Raw genomic sequence first — 20,463 nt, 5'->3', positions numbered from 1 at the left:
CGGGTTCTATATCAAATAGATAAAACATATTTTAAATTTTTGTTTAAAGTAATAATAACTACTTGACTTAACAGGGTTGAATCGCGAATTAATTTTGCCGATAAAGTACATAATTATTTTAAAACAATGTTTATTGCCGCGAATTATCCGAACTATTAGTATATTTTTTCACTTTTTTTTACAATATAGCGATTGTTATTGCTATAAGTCGAAACTTCAGCATCGCCATGTTTTTTATTCATCTCGAAATTATTTATCAAGGATGGTAAGAGGGAGTCGTCGATTGATATTTATACACGCGTCTAGACAGAAACGGATATCGTGAATGCGTAAAGATTTTTACAAGAGCACGATATCATCGGGGTCTTATAAGATTTTGTAATCTAGATTTTGATGACAATTTTTATCCGCTGTAATTAATATTCCAAAAAATATTAACAGCAATTTAATATTTCACGTTTTATGAATCAATCGCGCGCATATCGACGGTAACGAAAAGCTAGGCGCAGCCGAAAAGAAGACGTTCGGACGAAATTTATTCCGTGACGTTGTGCCGACAAAGGCCGCTCAGTGCTTTTAAAATTGCGACATAATAAACAAAAATGAATATAAATTCTAGCGTGGCTAAGTCATGTTTTATTCATTATTCCGTCGGAGGTGTTAACGCGACGTTTAATGAAACTATTTATTTCGATAAGAAAACGCGAAAAAGATTAATTGCGTTTCCATAAGGCGCTTGAGAAGCTGCCAAGATATATTTTTTTTTTTATATCTTCGGGGTTAAAATTGTTAGGTATAAGAATAAAAAAGGGAACGGAGTCCTACATTCGCGGCAAATCTGTCTGCTATTGTGCCGTGTCCGGGCCGAGGTGCAAAGATAGATACCCCATGTCATATTTTTCGGTACGCAAGGCGGATCACAAAAGGCCACTGGGACCGTCGTGATATTCGCGGAACGCCACGTGAAAACACGGCGTCGAAGATAACGGGATGGAAAAACGGGTAGGGCAGAGGCTGGACTCGAGGCGTGTGTGCATCGGCGTCATCCTTTGGAATCCTCAAGGATTAAATTCTGAAAGGGAAGGACACCCGGTCGGCAACCTGCGCGTAATTGGAGAATCCGGAGACATATAAGAGTAACCGTGGGCCTTACGTAGCGCGTATGCTTGGAAATTCCACGGGTCTACGCCAACGTGAAGGTACCTTTTTGTTCGATTCTTGCCTGAGTCCAGTCGGCCCGAGTCGGAAACACCAAATAGATTTTATGAGGGGGGCTATAAACTGTCGGAATCTCGATTCTCGAGTATCGATGGTTCCAAAGGGGCTAATCTGCGGATGAAAACTGTAATAAAACGTTCGCCCTGCGTACGTACTTCGGAATCCTTTTGCGCATTCTTACTTAATGTCGGCTAGATCAGGTATATCTGCTGCTTCTTCTTCACACGATTCTCAATAAAAAAGAAAAAAAAAAAACCGACACGCTCCATATACATATGTGTATTTCTTATGCAAATCAACTTCATTACGTTTGTTTAGAGAATGATATTTAATTTATTTATCATTTGATGTCGGTTTTTATTTGAGAATTTTACCAGATTTTAAACCGCTAAAAATATTAGATACGATAAAGCAAGCGGTGATGAGACTTGGATCAAAACGTTCAAGAAGTAACAGAAATACACGTTGAACAAGAAGGTGTTCAAAGTCAGAACGCCTTCAGCGGCATCCTTGATCGACAGTGGAAAGCTTGAATTGTATATTACCCGATGTGTTTGATCACACCGATTTAGTCCGCGAGATTATTAAATCTCCTATACACTACCGCCAATTAAGTAAATGAATGAAAGCTACATAAGCATAGCCAACACTGTTGGTAACTATTAATTTTTTTTAACACTTTATCGATTTTTTATTTCAATTTTTATTCTAAGTTTTTAGAATCGTAATTTTTAAGACTTTGAAAGATTTTTTTGTGACAAATAGTTATCTTTTTGTTTTTTTTTCTTTTTTCCAATACCTACTTCTTGTTAGTTTTTGTAAATTACTTATATTTTTGTACTCAAATCTCGAAACTTGGTATTCCCATTACAAATTATATTTTAATTTCAAATTAAAATTAGTATAAATTAATTTAATAATTAGTAAAAGAAATATTAGACTTGAAACATGTTTTATGCTTGCGCACATCCGTTCTTGGAGTTTTCTTCTTTGTAAAAAAAAAAAAAAATTTTAAACACGTAAAGATGCATGTACAGAGTATAATTATTTTTCATTGATCTTGCCGGGATATTTATCTGTACTGTTAAGTCACTTCTATTTTTGTATCTCAATAATTACAAACAAGATGCACATCGTAACGAGAAATTGTATAAATTTTGTAAAATGATTGAATACGTGCCATAAAAGTGAGATATAATTAATTATTTATGCTTGTTTCTTCCGCATAACGTTCTTAGAATCATCTTGGACAAGTAGGAACAAACGTAGAAGCAAATTTATCAAAATTACCAAAACGTGTTTCAGTTTACTTCAAAACTTGTACAAGAAGAAAATCAATTTTAATAGACAATCATCAGAGAACGTTCAAAACATTGCTCGTTCTTATTCTTATCCCCAACGTTAAATAAAAATGTTTTATTTAAAAATATTAGATATCAAAATATTAAAATTAAAATAAAGCGCGTCAACCATGTAATCGATTCTTAAGTATTTTATATTTCTCCTTTTTTTTATTTTCTTTTTTTTGCAAAAATTAAAAACAAAGTAGTTTCTTCTAGTTTACGTAAAAACTAATTTTGATATAAAAAGATATTAACCTATCGTAGAATTTAATTTATAATTTTTATTTAGTTTTTTGATTTTATTTTATATACCGCGATCCTCGTATTTGTGCGTTTCGACATACACTTCACATGTATCTACATTGTAATATGGGAAAGTCCCCGAGCTTGTTCAGCAAATGAAACTGACGATACTCGTATCAATTTGACGCTGATCCGCATAAATTAAGGAAGTTGAATTCAACGAGGAAACTGTGCCTTGTGAAATTCTTAAGAACATCACTCTAACGCACAGAATCTATAATTACATATGCAAAGTTTCATAAAAATCTTTCCGTTTTACTTGTGACATCACAGTGACGTGTGTTATAACGCCGCGATGCGAAATACATGGACGGTGATGTCGAAATAAGGATTAGACAATTTTTTATTGAAAATTATATAAATTTATTTAAACAAATTAATTTAATATCGCGTTTTTCTTACACATTTATTATCGGCTATTTAAAACTTTATCTTGTTTCTTTTTTATATTTTTTTTACTTTCTATTTTTAGAGGCAAGCAAATAAACAGGTGCAATTTACATAATTTGCATAATTTGGAGGCGAATCAATATCACATATGCAAATCAGTTGTGGATCCATTAATCTTTTTAATATAAATCAAACTTTAATTATTTCTTTTTATCCGCTATTTTCTTTTTTATTGCAGGATACTGCACTTCTGTGATGATAACCGCATCTTTTCGTGCTAATTTTTTTTTTTTTTTTTTGTGAATCACATTAGGTACAGCACGCAGCGCGTTTTAGCAACGTGTTTCTGGATTCTCCAAATTTCTCAATGACCCATCGAACCACTCGAAAGAGATATTAACATTATTGAGCATCTTGTCTTTTTTATTCTTTTCCTCGTTTCTGATGCCCGCTGCGAACAAGTTTGAACAATTAAAAAAAATATATATACAATTCCTTTTGCACAATGACGCACCCACGCAGTTTGAAAGAAATATACATGTACATTTTTTTTTAATTAATAATTTAATCCTCTTTTAATTAATCGTCATAATATAAGCGACGAAAGCGTCTTATGAACACCAATTGGATCCAGGTGTCTAGCAATAAGAAGGAAGGGTAAAACGTACGAAAGCAACGTAAAGAATCGTTGATTATTATTACGCCATTTTCGATCACGCGCGGGCGCTTGCATAATTGAACAGAGATGTGCGTCATCGAGGAGAAAGACTAATAAGTCTCCGGTTTTGCTTTAATCGTAGAGTCTTGACGGCGGATGGTGAAGCCACGCGGGGACCCGGCTGTGACTCATTCGACGTGCGTACGCGAAATCCCCGGGTTTTTCTCTCTTCCCGCGATATGTATATCGTCCAGAAAAAGAAAAGGAATCGCGGCACGCTTATCTTACATTTTCCTCGTTGCGTTCGTCAGCCCGCGTACATTCCGGCAAGTTGAACGATATGACCCGACTCAGGGTCGCCTCGCGGTACCCCACTACCGCAGCTGTGCGAGCGCATCTTTCGCTCAGAAACTGTAAACGTGTTTCGATGGAGAAACTGGTCAGTCTCGCGAAGGTTTGGCGAAGCCGTGGAAGCTCGAGAAAATTAACACGCCAACTATCCGTAGCCGGTTGTCGCGACCTTGAATTCCATTGGAGACCGGGTTCATCGAGAAGCACCTCGCGGAATGGTTCACCAAAAAAGTATCCGGCGTGCACGAGATTAAGTGACGCATAAGTAAACGGGAATATGTACGAACGAAGAAGATATATCAAAGAGGTATAATTTGATATGTATGAAGCATAATCGACGAAAATGCGTTTTAGTATTTTAATAGAAGAGAGGTTGTACTTTCGCGTTTGTTTCTATTAAGATTTGAGATTTGTTTAACGAGGCGACGCTGCTACTGAGGGAATTAATTCGGCTGTTGAATAATCAAAGTGCAAAATGAATAAATTTTGTTTCGAACGGTTTATTCCAATTTGAAATTAAAGTTGCACGAGTGAAACCGTTATCTATGTTGACCTCCTTGCGACGCGTTGCAAACGAAGTGATTAATCTTTTAAGGGTTATCGAATAAATAGTTGAAACAAGTTTGAAGTGTGCAATAGTGAATGTATTTAGTACGCATCAGTTCTTTAATTTTTTTTTTTTTTGAGTAAAACATTTTTTACTGCTGAATAAAAATTATTGAAGAGCAAAATATGCAGATTAGAGCAAACGGCTTATAACTTATTGTAAAAACAAAAACAGGTAATCGTAAATAGGTAAATAAGCAGGAAGAGAAATCTACAAAATTATTATTAAATTAAAAAATTCAGTAAATTAACAATAATTATTTTAAAATTATGTAATATGTTTGAACATTTATAAATGTGTTTAATATATTTATAACAGAGTCTATGAGATGGCTAAGATTTGTATCCTGATTGCATTGCTGCCGCAATTGCTTTATACATTAGTACAGGGACAAACGTCTCCTTGTCCGGAATATTTCACATATGCGACCAAACCTGGAACCGACGAAACGATAGGGCAAATCGAAATCCAATCACCACCAAAAATTGGCGAGCTCCATTTAAAAGTGGCATTAAAACTCGCCGCTGAATTGCCTACAGTAAATATTCGTTCTTCGTATATTATTAATAATAAGTTTGCATGTATGTATAATATTTTCTGAACATAACTTGTTATAATTTCTAACACGTTAGATTAAAAAAAAAAAAAGAAATTAATAATAATATTAATTCATCAATGTGTTTCAGAGATATGTTGGCCGACTGGAATTAGCACGATCGAAGGAAGAATCAGCAGAAGCTGTTCAACAAGGCAGACGTTTGTTATATCATGTGTATTTTCCCTTACGCTATCCGATTCCAACGTTGAGTGGGATGTGGTTCAACGGCGAACGATATTGCTCAGGCTGGGACAGTAAGTACTTATTATTATTGAAGAAATATGAACCATATATTCGGGAATATTAAAATAAAAAGTACGCATTCTTTTGAGTTATACAGTTTTTATTTTAAATATAATTATGCGTAATATTCAATTAATACAAAAACTAATTGGAAGACACAGTTGACGAAAAGAAAATTTTTTGCTCTGTAAAATGCAGCTTATGTTTAATATTATATTTAATATTATGAATTTGGTTTTAGCAACGGAACATATCGTTACTACTATTACGTTGGAGCACACGTTATTCCTCCCAAATATGCTTTCGCAAAATAGTCAACCGAGTTCGTCGCACCAGAATACGAGGCCGACATCAACGCGACGACGCACTTCGAAAAAGCCCAGCACCGTCACTCTTTCGCCAGGAATTAGCAATAATATATTCCTTAATTCGGCCCAATTACCTTCGCAATACAATAATAACGATAATATATTCCTCAGACCGAACCCAGTTACAGTAACTCCACAATATAATGATAATTTTAACACATTTACATTACCAACTTTGATGCAACCACTCCCGCAATATAATAACAATCCTAACGTATTCACATTACCAACTTTGACGCAACGAACCCCGCAATATAATGATAATAACAATGTATTCCTACGGCCAACTCAATCCACGCCAAACTTACAATACGATAATAACAGCAGCAATAATAATAGCAATAAAGATAATGAAAAAAATAAGAATAAAAATGACAATAATAATGATAATAATAATTACAACGAATGCGGAATCAGCGGTCACACTGGAAGAATTAATCTTCTCATCGCCAACGGACAGAAAACGTTGCCTGGTCAATGGCCCTGGCTAGTGGCACTCTTCGTCGTCAAAAACGAATACGAATTTCAATGTGGTGGTTCCATTTTAACTGCAAGGCATGTTTTAACAGGTACGTGAAAAAAATAAAAAAATTAATAATAGTTTACTTCAACTTTTTTTCTTTTTTATATTTAAATATATAAAAAATGTATTATTATTTTTTTTATATGTATTTTTTTTTTTTACAGCGGCACATTGTTTAAAGATGAGTGTTAATCGAAACGATACCATGCCTCCTAATGTGTTGATAGTGGCCTTAGGGCGATTTAATCTGCGTCAGTTTCGCGAAGCAGGAACCGTGAATCGAGAAGTCGCGAGCTACAAGATCCATCCTGATTACACACACACGAGCACTGGCGATTCCGATCTGGCGCTTTTAACCCTTAGGACACCTGTGGAATTCAGTCCTTTTATCAGGCCTATTTGTTTGTGGTCTCAATCATCCAATCTTCAAGAAGTTCAAAATAAAATGGGATACGTTGTAGGATGGGGCCAAGACGAACGTGGTCAACGTTACACCGAAGAACCGCGAATGGCAACGATGCCGATAGTGAGCCAGGTAAGACTTTCTTTTATTAAACCTATGGGACTTCTTTATTAAATCGATAAACAAATTGTATTAGAACTTAATGAAAAGCAAAGTCTTCCAAAGTAATATACGTTTGATAAATTTGAAAACATATTAAAAACAATCAAAGAAGATATCGCCAAGAATTTTATCGCTGGCCACATGATGAAGACGCATATCTTACATTTCTATAAAAGTTCTTAAAATAAAATTTTATATTTAATTCCGCAAAATGGTCGACAGAGCATTTTACGTTACTATAACGAAACTATATTTTGAAACAATGGGAATCTAATCGTGGTGTGAAATGTAGGAAACCTGTCACTGGAGCTACCAGGGTTTTGTTTCGCTCACCTCGAACCGTACTTTCTGTGCCGGTTCGCAAAACGGTACCGGCCCTTGCAACGGCGACAGCGGGAGCGGACTGGTGCTTTTCGACTCCATCACAGGCCGTTATCAATTGCGCGGCGTCGTTTCCCGGTCAGTTCTTGGAAATGAACCATTGTGCGACCTTACAAAATACATCGTTTTCGTCGATGTGGCGAAATATTTATTTTGGATTATACAGGAGATTTCCTCAACGTAATCCTAGTCATGTATTACAGAATGCACGGTGTATATCGGTTGATAAGCATTTTGTGTAATGTCTTATCCACGGTATTTATACGCGACAACCGAAGTGACAGTACCAAATGTTACTTTGGACTTTTCACGATTTCTTTTATCATAATGCATTTATTATGAATATAAAATAAAAATTAATACAACTATAGCCGTAATTGTATGCTTATTAATAACTGGGGGGAAAAAATTGTCTCACTAATGCGTACATATTTTATTATATGTATATTGCATTAGTTAATTTGTAAAATGCTCTGTCAACGTTTTATATTGGAAAGTATTATAAAGAGTACAAAAAATATCGAATATTTTACTCGTAATTAAAGATAATAGTAATATAGAATTAAAACGCAAAATTTAATGATAATTTAAATTCATATACTGCTTTTTTATACTCTACTTTATAAGTCTTTAAAAATATTAAGATGCATTAATAAAAAATTTTTTTTTAATATGACGAACGTCATATCCTAAATAATTTTATCATCTTTTTAGTATTATTATTCTGTGTAAGAATAACGAAACTGTCGTTAAGAGTCACAGAATATGTTGATGACAATAGTAAAATAATAAAAATTAAAAATTAATTATTATGTAAAATAGAAACAAAACGATTCAAGTTTTAATTAATTTAATAATATGAATTCAAGCAAATTGAAAGTCACGCATTAACGTAGCCGTTAAAGCCTCACGGTATCCCACTACCGCAGCATCTGAAAGCATCCTCGATAATTTGCGATTAAGTCGCATAACCAGTTGTGATAGAGCTGACGACGGAGACGTACTTGCGAGATACCTCACCCTGAACTACGACCGTTCGTTAGTGAAATATATTATTAATTTCTAAACCAAAATTGTTTTATATTACCGGATTGATAAAAATATCTTGAAAGTACCTGAAAAAATTCCGAGTGTGAATAAGAAATACGTGCATAAATAACATACCGCAGATATATTATTCTCCAATGCTTAATACTTGTTCTAGCAGTCGAGAAGAAATGACAGCATATTTCGATAAAAAAGAAACGCGACAGATAAGCAGTATCGGCTGCATTAACATATAAATGGAATAAAAGAAGTGAAAGTGGACAGTTGTAGGCAAGGAATCGTACTTTATTCTAAATAACGATTGCTGGATAATTAAAGTGGAAGATAAATCTGTGTTGATATAAGTGCGAAAGAGATTCTAATTTTATTGCAAACGTCATACAACTTGTGCAAAACTTTTTTTTTTTTTACGTAATCTACGTAACTGACAAGAGGTCAAAATAACTTTCCTGAAACGTACGTTTGTACTCTATGTAGTAGAAATTTTTATATTAAAATAATTTTTTTTTTATTTATTAAACTTTGCATAAACTATAATTAATATATTAATTTTTTTCAGTTTAACAGAATTTTATGAAAATGTGCAAAATTGCTGTCTTGATCGTGCTGCTATTACAACAATTTTCTACGGAGGTACAAGGACAAGAATCACTTCCATGTTCTGAATATTTTTTTTACACATCTAAAACGTATGGAACAAATGAAACGGTGGGAGATATTAGAATTCCATCTCCGCCAAAGAACGGTCAATATCGTTTGCGAGTTGGTCTTTACACGCATCCTTCAATACATAAAGTAAGTATCCCCCGAGTTGAAATTTATATAGCTAATTTAATTTTGCAGCTAGTAGTTAGATCGCACAGATTAAATATATTTCTTAACTAGTAAGTAGCTTGGTATTAGCCATAAATTATAAGAAAGTGTTTATTATTAAGTGACTATCTTCAAAAAATTAAGTTGTCATTTAAAAAAAAGAAAAGCAAAATCTGTCTAGTATCGATCGTCTAGTCACTGTCCAGCGCGGATCATGTATCTAAATAGATATCTGAACGTTTTTCGCCGCGTACTTTTTTACTGTTGTGTTCTGACCTCACGCAACGCTCGCTCGACTGCCGAATTCGCCGGGAAAAAACTGATTCTTGCTGTCCGCTGTCCACGCGTCCTTCCATCCTTGCGAACTTCGAGCGCAAGGTGCCGGCCGATGTAAACACACGCACGTACTCACGCTATCGCGGCGATCCGTGGACCCGGCGAATTCGACAGTCGAGCGTTGCGTAAGATCAATACAAAACAGTAGACTAGTACGCGGCGAAAAACGTTTAGATATAATCGAATAATTTTTAATAGAGATAATAGTATTATGTACTTATATAATAATTTAATTGTTGGTATATATTTTAGAAGAAGCCGGCTGCTCGACTGAAAATAGCACAACCAATAGAAAACACTATTCGAGAAGTTCAACAAGGAAACCCTTTGATATATCATATATTTTTCCCTGCTAATCAATCGATTCCAAGATTTACCAAAATAACGTTTAACGATCAAGAGTTATGCTCTGACCGTAAGTATCATGTTTGACGAAAAAGATTTTTTTTATTTTATTAATTCAAGTTAGTTCATATTTTATACTAAGAATGCAGAAGTCAATGGTATATTTTGTTTCAGAAAAGTTTGCGACCGTTATCGAGATGGAACAAATATACCCATCGAACGAAGAGCTATCTTTATTAAATGGTCCAGTGCAAAACTCAAGCGTTGCTGGAAATTTATTGTTCGTCTCCGATTCTAAAGATGACATATTTCTATCGACAGATAATGGCACGCTATCTATACAACATAATAATGACATGGACAATGATGAGTGCGGAATAAGCAGCAATATTAACAACACAAATACTTTAATTAATAACGGCGAGGAAGTATTACCGGGCGATTGGCCGTGGGCAACGGGAATTTTTACTTTAACAAATTATAAATTTATTTGTGGTGGTTCTGTTTTGACCACCAAGCATGTTGTAACAGGTACGACAATTGGAAAAAAAATTGTTTTAATATTCCTATCAAACTAAGTTTCTTATTTAGCATTTACTTTCTTGAATCTTCTTAGCAAGATTGTCTTACTGATTTACATCACAGAGCAAAATATAGTTTCGTATATTCTTACACATAGATAATATCTATCGCAATTAAATTATCGTTTAAATGCATTAATTATATGTTATATGTTTTTAAACACGAAATATTGTAGGATATATTTATTTCTTTTTAGCGGCACATTGTTTAAAACTGTCTATTAACAGCGGTGATACGTTACCCGCCAATCTGTTAGTGGTGGCCTTTGGATCATTTAAAACGAGCAGATGGCTTGACGAGGAAACCGTAAAGCGACAGGTTGATAGCTTCGGCATCCATCCGGATTACACGCACAAGCTCACTGGCGACGCCGATATAGCGATTTTGACTCTCAGAACACCCGTTGCATTTAATTCTTTCATCAAACCCATTTGCCTATGGCCTGGTTCAACCGACCTTTTGAACATAGTCGATAAGATTGGGTACGTTGTGGGATGGGGTGAAGATGAATTTGGTTACCGTCACACCGAAAACGCTCGAGTGGTAGCGGTGCCGATAGTGAACGAGGTAAAAAACTCTTTGAGTGATAAAGAAAACTTTAGCTGCCATTTTACACAATTTTAAAGTGGACGAAAGTGAGACGTCATTGAATATATAGTTAAAATAATATAGATTAAAATATTAAAAATAATAATCATTTATTACTGCGTCGATTACAGGTGACCTGTCTTCGGAGCCATCAGGTTTTCCGCGCTCTCACCTCTAACAACACCTTTTGCGCAGGGTCGCGAGACCTCAGAGGTCCTTGCAACGGCGACAGTGGTAGTGGGCTAGTGCTCTACGATACTATTACAAAACGCTTTCAATTGCGTGGCATAGTTTCAAGATCGTTAGGTGGTCACATACCGTCTTGCGATCTTCTGAATTACGTGGTCTACGTCGACGTAGCCAAATATAAATCCTGGATTCAAAATTACATCGCCAACATTAACAATAATAATATTACTAATAACAGCAGTAACAGTATTGACTACAGTCAATGCGGTCTCAACGACCAAGAAAATATACATCTTTACAACACCGCTAACGGACGGAAAACCCTACCGGGTCAATGGCCATGGCTGACAGCAATCTTCACAGTGAGAAAGGAAATCAAGTTCCAGTGTGGTGGTAATCTCCTGACCACCAAACATGTTCTAACAGGTATGTTAAAAGACTGAATTCTTTTTTTGAATCACAAAAGTTTCATATCTATTGATATTTGCATACAAAAAGTAAAAACTTCCAACTTTGAAAAATATTGATAAATAATTTAAAGTTCCGTGAATGTGTATAGAAACGTTTAAGATGGTCAATCTTTTTATTTACCGTAGATATAGTGCAGTTTCTTTTTTGCAGAAATATATAAAATGTATTTCATGCGTTTATTTTATTTTTATAGCGGCACATTGTTTAAAGACGACTGCTATTCAAAACAATACCATGCCCGCCAATCTGTTACTGGTGGCCTTAGGGCGATTTAATTTACATCAGTTTCATGAACCAGGCTCTGTCAATCGACAAGTCGCAAACTACACGATTCATCATGATTATAAACACGATATAAGAGCTGATTCTGATATAGCGATTTTAATTCTTAAAACACCAGTAGAATACAGTTCTTTTATCAGGCCTATTTGTTTGTGGTCCTTATCAATTAACCTTTATGAGATCGAAAACAGAGTAGGATACGTTGCAGGATGGGGTAGAACCAATATAAATAATTCTTTCACGGAAAAACCACATATGTCAAAGATGCATATAGTGAGTACGGTAAGAATCTTTATAAAAACTAATTATTCACTCATTTGTTGCATCATTGATTGCATATATGTAGATTGCATACCACAAGCATTATCTTTAAAATAATAAAATACAACGATTGTTTATAAATCGCTGTATTTTATATGAAATATGAATGTTAATCATTGACCGCGTGGTAAAAATGCACCTGCAAATTTTCATATAAATTTTTTACATAAAACCTTGTATAATTTCACAAAATATTTGCTCTCCAATGATGAACATAGAGTATTGTCATAAAAATTTTAGGAAAACTGTCACTGGAGCGCTACTCCTTTTGTTAGACTAACTTCGCATCGTACCTTGTGCGCCGGGGCAGGAAGGGAAGGAGGCCCTTGCAACGGTGACAGTGGGAATGGACTAGTACTCTTCGACTCTTCCACGGGACGTTATCAGTTACGAGGTATTGTTTCGCGGAGTTTGTTAGATGAAGAAACTAATACGTGCAATTTTAAAACATATGTCGTCTTTGTCGATGTAGCTAAATACTTATTCTGGATTTTACAACAAATTTCCTCTACATAAATATAGTCATTCGCTTTAGAATGAAAAATGTGCCAATTGACATGCTTCATATGGAGTTTTATCTACGATATAATTATATATGACAATACAGGAATTTTTTATTATTTTTATTTATTTTATACAGGGATTATTTCTTCGACGTAAAACTAGTTTAACGCAAGATGTGCTAATTAATGAATTTTTTATATATTTTTTTATGATTAATTAAATTTTCTATATTATAATATAAAATAAACTAAAATTTATAAAATAATAAAAATCAAGCTAGCCTTTACTCTCGCGATACGATAAAGCAAGCAAGAGAGCTAATCTCTATCGCGAAAAAAACGGTAACAATGAAATCGATTCGATCTAACATTTTTCTTATGATAGGAAATATTAACATTTTAAAAAATTGAAAATATATTACATACTTGCATTAATTTATGGTAGTTAAAGCAACAAATTTAAATAAATTAATTTTTCTACAAATGTATTAAATTTATTTTAAAAACTTAAGTATGATTTGTACAGTTAAATGTAGAATAAAGATGAAATTAAATTTGTCAAAATTTAAATGGTAACAATAAATTTAAACGAGATCTAACAATATCTAAATACTATGTATTTATATATATATATTTATATATATATATATATATATATATATATATATATATATATATATATATATATAGTATATGTTTAAATAAGTCATTTATTTTGGTTTATTTACACATTAATTTTTAAAATTACTTAACCATTAAAAATCCTTGTACGTTTACAACAAATTTGTCAAAATTATCTTTGAATAATAACCTTTGAGGACGATTATTCAAGTTTTGACTAAAATTCACATCTTTCGTTAAAGCGGTAAATGCATTTGCTAATCTTTGTGCTACTTGCGGATCTGTTTGAGTGGATAAAATATTTTGTATAAGTTGCTGATACTGTTCTTGATAGCAATATATGAGATGATAAAGAGGTATACTAGCATTTGGGATCAGATCTGAATCCATTTGATGTGACAAGATGAGACTCATTAGTAACTAGAAGAAAAAAGAAATTCTATATTTTTTTTACTTAATCTTAAAAGACACGCTTATGTGTTTAATAAGTTATAAAAACTTACGTTCAAAAAGGGTGCCATTATGTCTCTACGCGGCTGTCCTTGTGTGACTTCTTTGTGAATATGCTTGGTTAAAACTTGGATTGTATCACAGCAAAGGCTAGCTACTTCATTACCAAATGAATATAAACCTAATTCTACTGATGCTAAAAGCTGCTGCAATAATTTAGCAGATAAATTGAACACTTTCTCAGGACACAAATCGCATACAAATGTTATCATTTTAAAATACCTGTAAAAGAATAAACGTTTAAATATGTCATATATATTTATATATAAGGTATTTAATATTATAAATATAATTATATAAGTATAATACTCACTGCAAGCAAAGGGACGGGAATTTTAACAAATTCATTGTCATCAGAGGCATGATTATATTAAGGCCGTGTAAAAAAACGTCAGTAGATGGAACATGCTCGGCAGCTGGTGTTGCAGATGCAAGTTGGTTGGCTGACTGATTTGAATCTTGATTAAAATTAAATATATCTTTAATTAACAAATTAGTTAATAATCGCATGAGTAATAAAATATCCTGAAAACTGTCCTCCTCAGCGGTTGAGTCCACAGTAAACCGATGACTATTACAACGAGCATACGTTTGCATAGCTAGCATACAAGTTTCATATACACGTATACTGTTAGCCTGAAATAATATAATAATATTAATGTATTAGAATCACGTTCACAAAATTTTTTAATTAATTAGTTTATGTAACAAATAATAATAACTTACTTCTGTTAAGAAAAATAGAATTTTCGTATATTCATTAAATAATTCTAATATTAGCTGTACTATATCTTGATAATTATGATAGAGAGATAATATTTTTGGAAGTTCAACTAATATAGGAAAAGTATGTTGATACACAGGTGCTACTATCGGGCTCTCAGCACCTTGTACTACACCTGTTTTAAAATAACAACGATTATATGAAAGTTTACAGTATATAAAGTTCGATATACGCATCATTGATAATAATAAGTTAAATATTAAATTAAATAGTTGGTACATTACCTATACAGGATTCTAGTATATCTATAATTTGAACTTTAATCCGTTCTTCGTGATAAGAAGACATAAAATTGTCACTAGAAATTAGTTGCGTGAATCTATTCTGTAAAGATTCTAGCGTTCGTGACCAATAGTACTGCTCGGTATTTTGTACCACGCTACCAGCATGAACCACTGCACGCATTAAACCTCTCTTGATAACTTGTGGGAAATCGTACTGCCCCTTCATAGCTAATTCTATGATGTAGGTAAATTGTTCAGACTTTGACAAACAGTGAGCTCTGGAAAATTAATATATTTATATCTTAAATTATTTCAAGGAAATAGTTATCACGATTACTTTAACGTATTAAATCTCGCAGTATGCAATAAATGTTTCACGCAAGCTATAGCATGTAGTACATAGTATTTACATTGTTAAAGCAATCGTAAATTTAAATACAGTCATTAAAGTACACGATAATTTGTCTAGGGCACGTATATTGTACATAGTGACACGTTGAAAGCAAAATAAGTGATTTTGAATATAAAGATATAAGAATTAGAAAATCGCAGAAAGATTTAGATATGGAAATGAAAAGCGAAATAGCAGTTCAATTGTATGCTGATAAAAATGCAATTTTTCGAAATTTGATGTGTACAAATTTTATGAAGTCTTATATACATTACTTGTAAGTGCAGTTTCATTAAATATGAGCTAAATTTAATAAATTTGTTGCTCTCATGTAAATTTATGATCAAATTTTGCCGCATAAGCGGATATATATGATCACCTACCAGAAAACAAATGCTCCATATCTTTTTCACAAATTATCATCCAGCAAAAATCTTAGCGAAATCTATAATCCGTGGATTCCATCCGGAAGATTTTCCATTATAGTCAAGTTCTATTTAAAACTTAAATTTATTAATCAATTTGTACGAAAAAAATGTCGTTGTCCCTAAACAAATTATTAATATGACTGTTGTAATTTTTACTTATTATATTTACCTTGTTCGCGAATTAACAAGAGATATTAATAATTTGATAGTTTCGTCTATCAGTGTAGGTTCGCTTTTAAAAGCGTTGATGTTGCAAATTACTTTATCCAGAAGAAAATTCATAGACCACAATGCACCGGGACCATCCTCGCCAAAGGCATGCAAAAGCGTGGTGCTTAATTCGGAATAATAATCTTCTGTTGGCAATAGATAGATTTCCGACCATCTATGTAAAAACCATATTATTGTGCTGCTTAATTCAGGGCTAAGTATATTTTCTAAATGTATTGATATAGCAGTCTTCTCAATGGTGCACAAACGAAAAACGGCTGTGATTAATCGAATAACTTGATCGATTGAATCTGTGGGACTGCTTATGTCCGACTGAACATTTTGTGAAGACACTAAAAACTCCAAGGTACGGTTTACGTCAACATTTCCTTCTCGGGACTGAAAAAATATAAAAACGTTTAAAGTTTTTATCTACGGAAAATGTAGAAGTAAAAAAAATTACAAACCTGTTTCATGCTACATCGTGTAATTTCCAAAGGTATTAGCGCAGTTTCACCCTCTGATTCCATGCAAAGAACATGTCCCGTGATTAAAATAAGCCAATGCAAATCTTCATATAACTCGTCCATAGAAGCAGGTCGAGATGAAGATTCATTTTGTTCGACCAATATGTTCAAATTATCGCGTAATTTACGTATTCGATCTTCGAGTAATTGTGCTAATAGAGGTAAAGAATGCTCTGGTGCTTGTCTACCCAAATTTCCTAAAGAATATATTAAATACTTATTACTATTGATTAGAGTAATAAAATACATATTAATAAGACCAATATTTACCAATTATTTGTAATTGCTCTTTGAATTTAACTTTATCGTCATCTTCTACATCCGCGACTTCTTCGTTGAGACTCTTCCCAGGATTTCTTACGCCCTCCGGAGGTGATAGATGACATCGTAAGTATACATTAAATATTTGAATAGAACTCTCTTTACAAAAACCTGGCGGAAATATGAACGCTGAATATAACATGCATGACCATACTTCAAACATATGTTCCATAGCTTCCATATATAAACAATCATCAGCGCGTATCTGTAAAAATTAAAAAATATTAATTTTTTAAATTCATAACTATACTAATATTTATATAAGTTATATTTTACATATTATATTATACTTGGGACTAAATTTAAAAGTCATTCTCTAGTCAAAATTCAAATAAAAATAAAACAGATGTAATAATAATTACCGATTCTTCTTGTGCTGCACATTCAATAAATAAGCATGTTAATCTCGTTATTTGTTCTATAAATGATTTATATAAATCCTCGGGAAGACTCTTCAATGAGCTTTGAAAGAAATAATTAATTTTTCTTATAATGTTAGTAATTCCATTTGCTTCTTGATCACCAATCTCGATACTCAACACGAGCTTCAAAAATCTCTGCATATAATTTGTCAAGTACTGCACTCTCACTTGCTCCACAGACAAAGTTTTACCGTGTAAGCTTGCTAGTTGTATTAAACAATTCATAGCATGGTGAGCCAGCTGTGGATTGCTACGTACTTTCCAATATAAAGTAAAAAATAAATCTAATACTGCTGGATCCAATATTACATCTTGCCAATGCATACTTAATCTCAGAGGTGGGTTATTCCCAGATTCATAAACTTCATACATGCTTCTTAATAGCAATCTTTTAGGTAGTGCACTGGAGTTAAGGAATGTATAGTAACATTAAATATAAAATATAAATTAAGTTTAAAATGCAATACATTTTTTTTTAACTTTGATCTAATTAAAATATTATTTTATCGATATATGGATGCCACCATGTAAAATAATTAAATATAAAAAGGCCAAACCCGTATATTATAAATAAATATATGTATTAATCTTAAATGCAGTAATAAAAGGATATAAGTTGGGCAAATAAATCCCCAAACAAGAATACTTTCAACAATGGAAAGTAAAGATTTCACGAGGGGTAACGTTCCGTCGTCAAAATCTTTTTTAATTAATTCGCTGAGCACTTCCATACAAAACTTGAAAATTTGTTTCATATCGCTCAGTTCGAAATGTTTTTTCTGCTTAAAATGTACTTCCCATGTTAAACCGATGTCAGATGATTTTGCAGTCGTCGCGTACTCTTGCAATATTGCAGATAAAATATTGCATCCTAAAATTTGCTGCAAATAACAAAATATATATCTCTTTTTTTTATCTTTTGCATATATCATAGTAGCTTACATTAATATATACTTACGTTTGGTAAATTGCCACTCTTAATTAAATTTTCTATTTCGCTTATTATTCGACTTCTCTCTACTCCGAAGTCGTCTACGCTACCTCTCTTAACTATTATTGCAAAAACTTGGAGTATCTTCGTTCTAACGTATGGCGCTAACGTAGGTTTATTTATAACATAATGTAACAAATATTGTCTCAATGAAGAGATGTCGGATTTCACCAAAGTAGTCCACTCTTGTATTAGAGCCGTCTTTATTAAGCCAGCCGTTTCGAACAGTATGTAATCCACAGAGCTCAACTCCAAGATTTGTTGACACAATTGATATGGTGACTTTGTCTTGCGAAAATTTAGAAATACAGCTTCTGCAGATTGACGTTGTTCTGCTGAGATCAAGTTTGGAGGCGCCTGAAAGTAGCGCAAATGCTAAATAATTAATTTCTATGTTTTCAAGCATGTAAAAATAACTTAAGATACAATTGACAAATTTTACTCTTGCAAACCAAACCATGCTTCCTCGGAGTAGTAAACATTAAAAAATTACATAACATCGCAGTACTCCAATACACAATACAAAACAATTTCGTGTTTTACTTTGTCTCCTGCAATCATTATTAAATCTCCGCGAATTGTATTTTTACAAATTCGTTAAATCATAGTTCTTTGAGGCGTGTGTGCGCAGAAGAATCTGTACAGGCATCGTTAAATCGCAGAAAAATATCTTAAATAGGTCGCGACGCGAAAATAACCTTAAAATGAGATTGGACCTTACGGACGCGAAACGAGGCGTCCTCGAGGAGGCGCGATGTTTCTTGCTAAATAAAATTTGGCTTAGCGTTCACTCATGGTAAATTCTGCTAGAATCCACGAGCGACGTCCAGTTTGGATCGCTGGACCGGTGATGCTAAAGCTCAAAACCTCGCGGCGATTTATTCGCAAAACGACAAGGAACCATGTGATACTTACGAGAACGACTTGCGCCGCGGCTTCTAAGTCCCTCAGCACTTCCTCCGCCATCGCAAACGCAATTTATTTATTTCAATTATGTATTCGAGCAGATAAATAAACTAATATTAAACGACTGTACAAAAATCTTCGACTGCGTACACAGGGTATAGAGTATACAGTCGAGGTAGGATGATGCTTGTACACTGAGGAGGCAGATTAGGCAGATATGGCATTTACCGCGGCGGCCGCGGCCAGCATATGTATGTGTCAGTGTACGATGATTTTCGGAACACACTGATATTTTAGAAGTGCGACCGTTGTATATAGTACATACTGTAGTATACAGGGTATACAGTACATACTGTAGTAAATTTGACACGTTGTAACGTGTCTAAGTCTAAACTAGTCTAAAGAATTCGATGCCAGCTCAAATATTTTAATAAATTAATAAAAAGATCCTTCTAATTAATATTAATATTACCTTATCGAGAACGGAAAATAATCCTATTAAAAAATTGGCGGCACAAATAATTTGTGGAATAAATCTATTTAATTATTTAACATTACATGTACATATACTCTATTTAAAATTAAATATAATCACAAATAAAATGGTATATGTGCGCTATTTTAAGGAAAACAATATCGAACTTACATCTTATGCATATGCAGTACGCTTATCTCTAAAAATGCCAAGGATAACAATGTTATCTCATTAGCTAGCACCATTCAATTGTTAATACAACACAATCCAACTTTAAACGCGTGTTCTTAAATTAAGATAGTTTATTAGTTTATTGAATTCCAATTAAATTAAAATAAATCGAACAGGTAACAGCATTTTGCTTGTTAGAGAATTAAAAAAAAATGGTGTTTTATATTATTTTCGTTTGACTATTTTTCGTATTTCTTTACAAGCAATAAGGTTTCATTAATTTCTACACTGCTTTGCGCACTGTGGACTACCAAAATACTAATTTTTACTAAAAAATATTTCGCATGCTTTAGGCTTTTGTAGCGATAATAACTTTTGCATCAAGTAATCCCATATCCATAATTTCAATTTATGTCGACATACATATTCCGAACGCGAAATGTTTAGGCAAAATCAG

The 20,463-nt window shown here is 33.3% G+C and overlaps 2 protein-coding genes across 2 annotated transcripts; one reads left to right on the top strand and one right to left on the bottom strand.

Moving 5' to 3' along the window:
- Positions 1–4,063: 4,063 nt before the first annotated feature.
- On the top strand, positions 4,064–13,132 carry LOC139109405 (transmembrane protease serine 9). Its single transcript, XM_070668456.1, has 13 exons — positions 4,064–4,238; positions 5,189–5,408; positions 5,557–5,722; positions 5,953–6,648; positions 6,767–7,137; positions 7,460–7,729; positions 9,163–9,390; positions 9,997–10,159; positions 10,264–10,620; positions 10,868–11,238; positions 11,391–11,874; positions 12,113–12,483; positions 12,763–13,132. The coding sequence occupies exons 1-13, from the start codon at positions 4,069–4,071 to the stop codon at positions 13,036–13,038; spliced, it is 4,143 nt and encodes a 1,380-aa protein (XP_070524557.1). The 5' UTR covers positions 4,064–4,068; the 3' UTR covers positions 13,039–13,132.
- On the bottom strand, positions 13,131–19,705 carry LOC139109388 (exportin-4). The gene is made up of 12 exons (XM_070668426.1): positions 19,370–19,705; positions 18,422–18,811; positions 18,077–18,344; positions 17,404–17,861; positions 16,991–17,246; positions 16,661–16,917; positions 16,153–16,592; positions 15,165–15,442; positions 14,883–15,055; positions 14,470–14,792; positions 14,150–14,378; positions 13,131–14,066 (listed from the first exon to the last, which is right to left on the bottom strand). Exons 1-12 carry the CDS (start codon positions 19,418–19,420, stop codon positions 13,770–13,772), a joined length of 3,420 nt encoding a protein of 1,139 aa, XP_070524527.1. The 5' UTR covers positions 19,421–19,705; the 3' UTR covers positions 13,131–13,769.
- Positions 19,706–20,463: the final 758 nt, after the last annotated feature.

The sequence above is a fragment of the Cardiocondyla obscurior genome, linkage group LG17 (genome assembly GCF_019399895.1).
Source record: "Cardiocondyla obscurior isolate alpha-2009 linkage group LG17, Cobs3.1, whole genome shotgun sequence".
NCBI lineage: Eukaryota > Metazoa > Arthropoda > Insecta > Hymenoptera > Formicidae > Cardiocondyla > Cardiocondyla obscurior.
This window is presented reverse-complemented; position numbering and strand designations above follow the sequence as displayed.

Coding starts and splice junctions, on each gene's coding strand:
- LOC139109388 (XM_070668426.1), bottom strand. CDS start 19,420: ATGGCGGAGGAAGTGCTGAGGGACTTAGAAGCCGCGGCGCAAGTCGTT. Junction 18,345..18,421: donor AGAGTGGCAATTTACCAAAC/GTAAGTATATAT, acceptor TGTTATTTGCAG/CAAATTTTAGGATGCAATAT. Junction 17,247..17,403: donor GTGCAGCACAAGAAGAATCG/GTAATTATTATT, acceptor TAATTTTTACAG/ATACGCGCTGATGATTGTTT.
- LOC139109405 (XM_070668456.1), top strand. CDS start 4,069: ATGGTGAAGCCACGCGGGGACCCGGCTGTGACTCATTCGACGTGCGTA. Junction 4,239..5,188: donor GTCAGCCCGCGTACATTCCG/GCAAGTTGAACG, acceptor TATTTATAACAG/AGTCTATGAGATGGCTAAGA. Junction 5,723..5,952: donor ATATTGCTCAGGCTGGGACA/GTAAGTACTTAT, acceptor ATTTGGTTTTAG/CAACGGAACATATCGTTACT.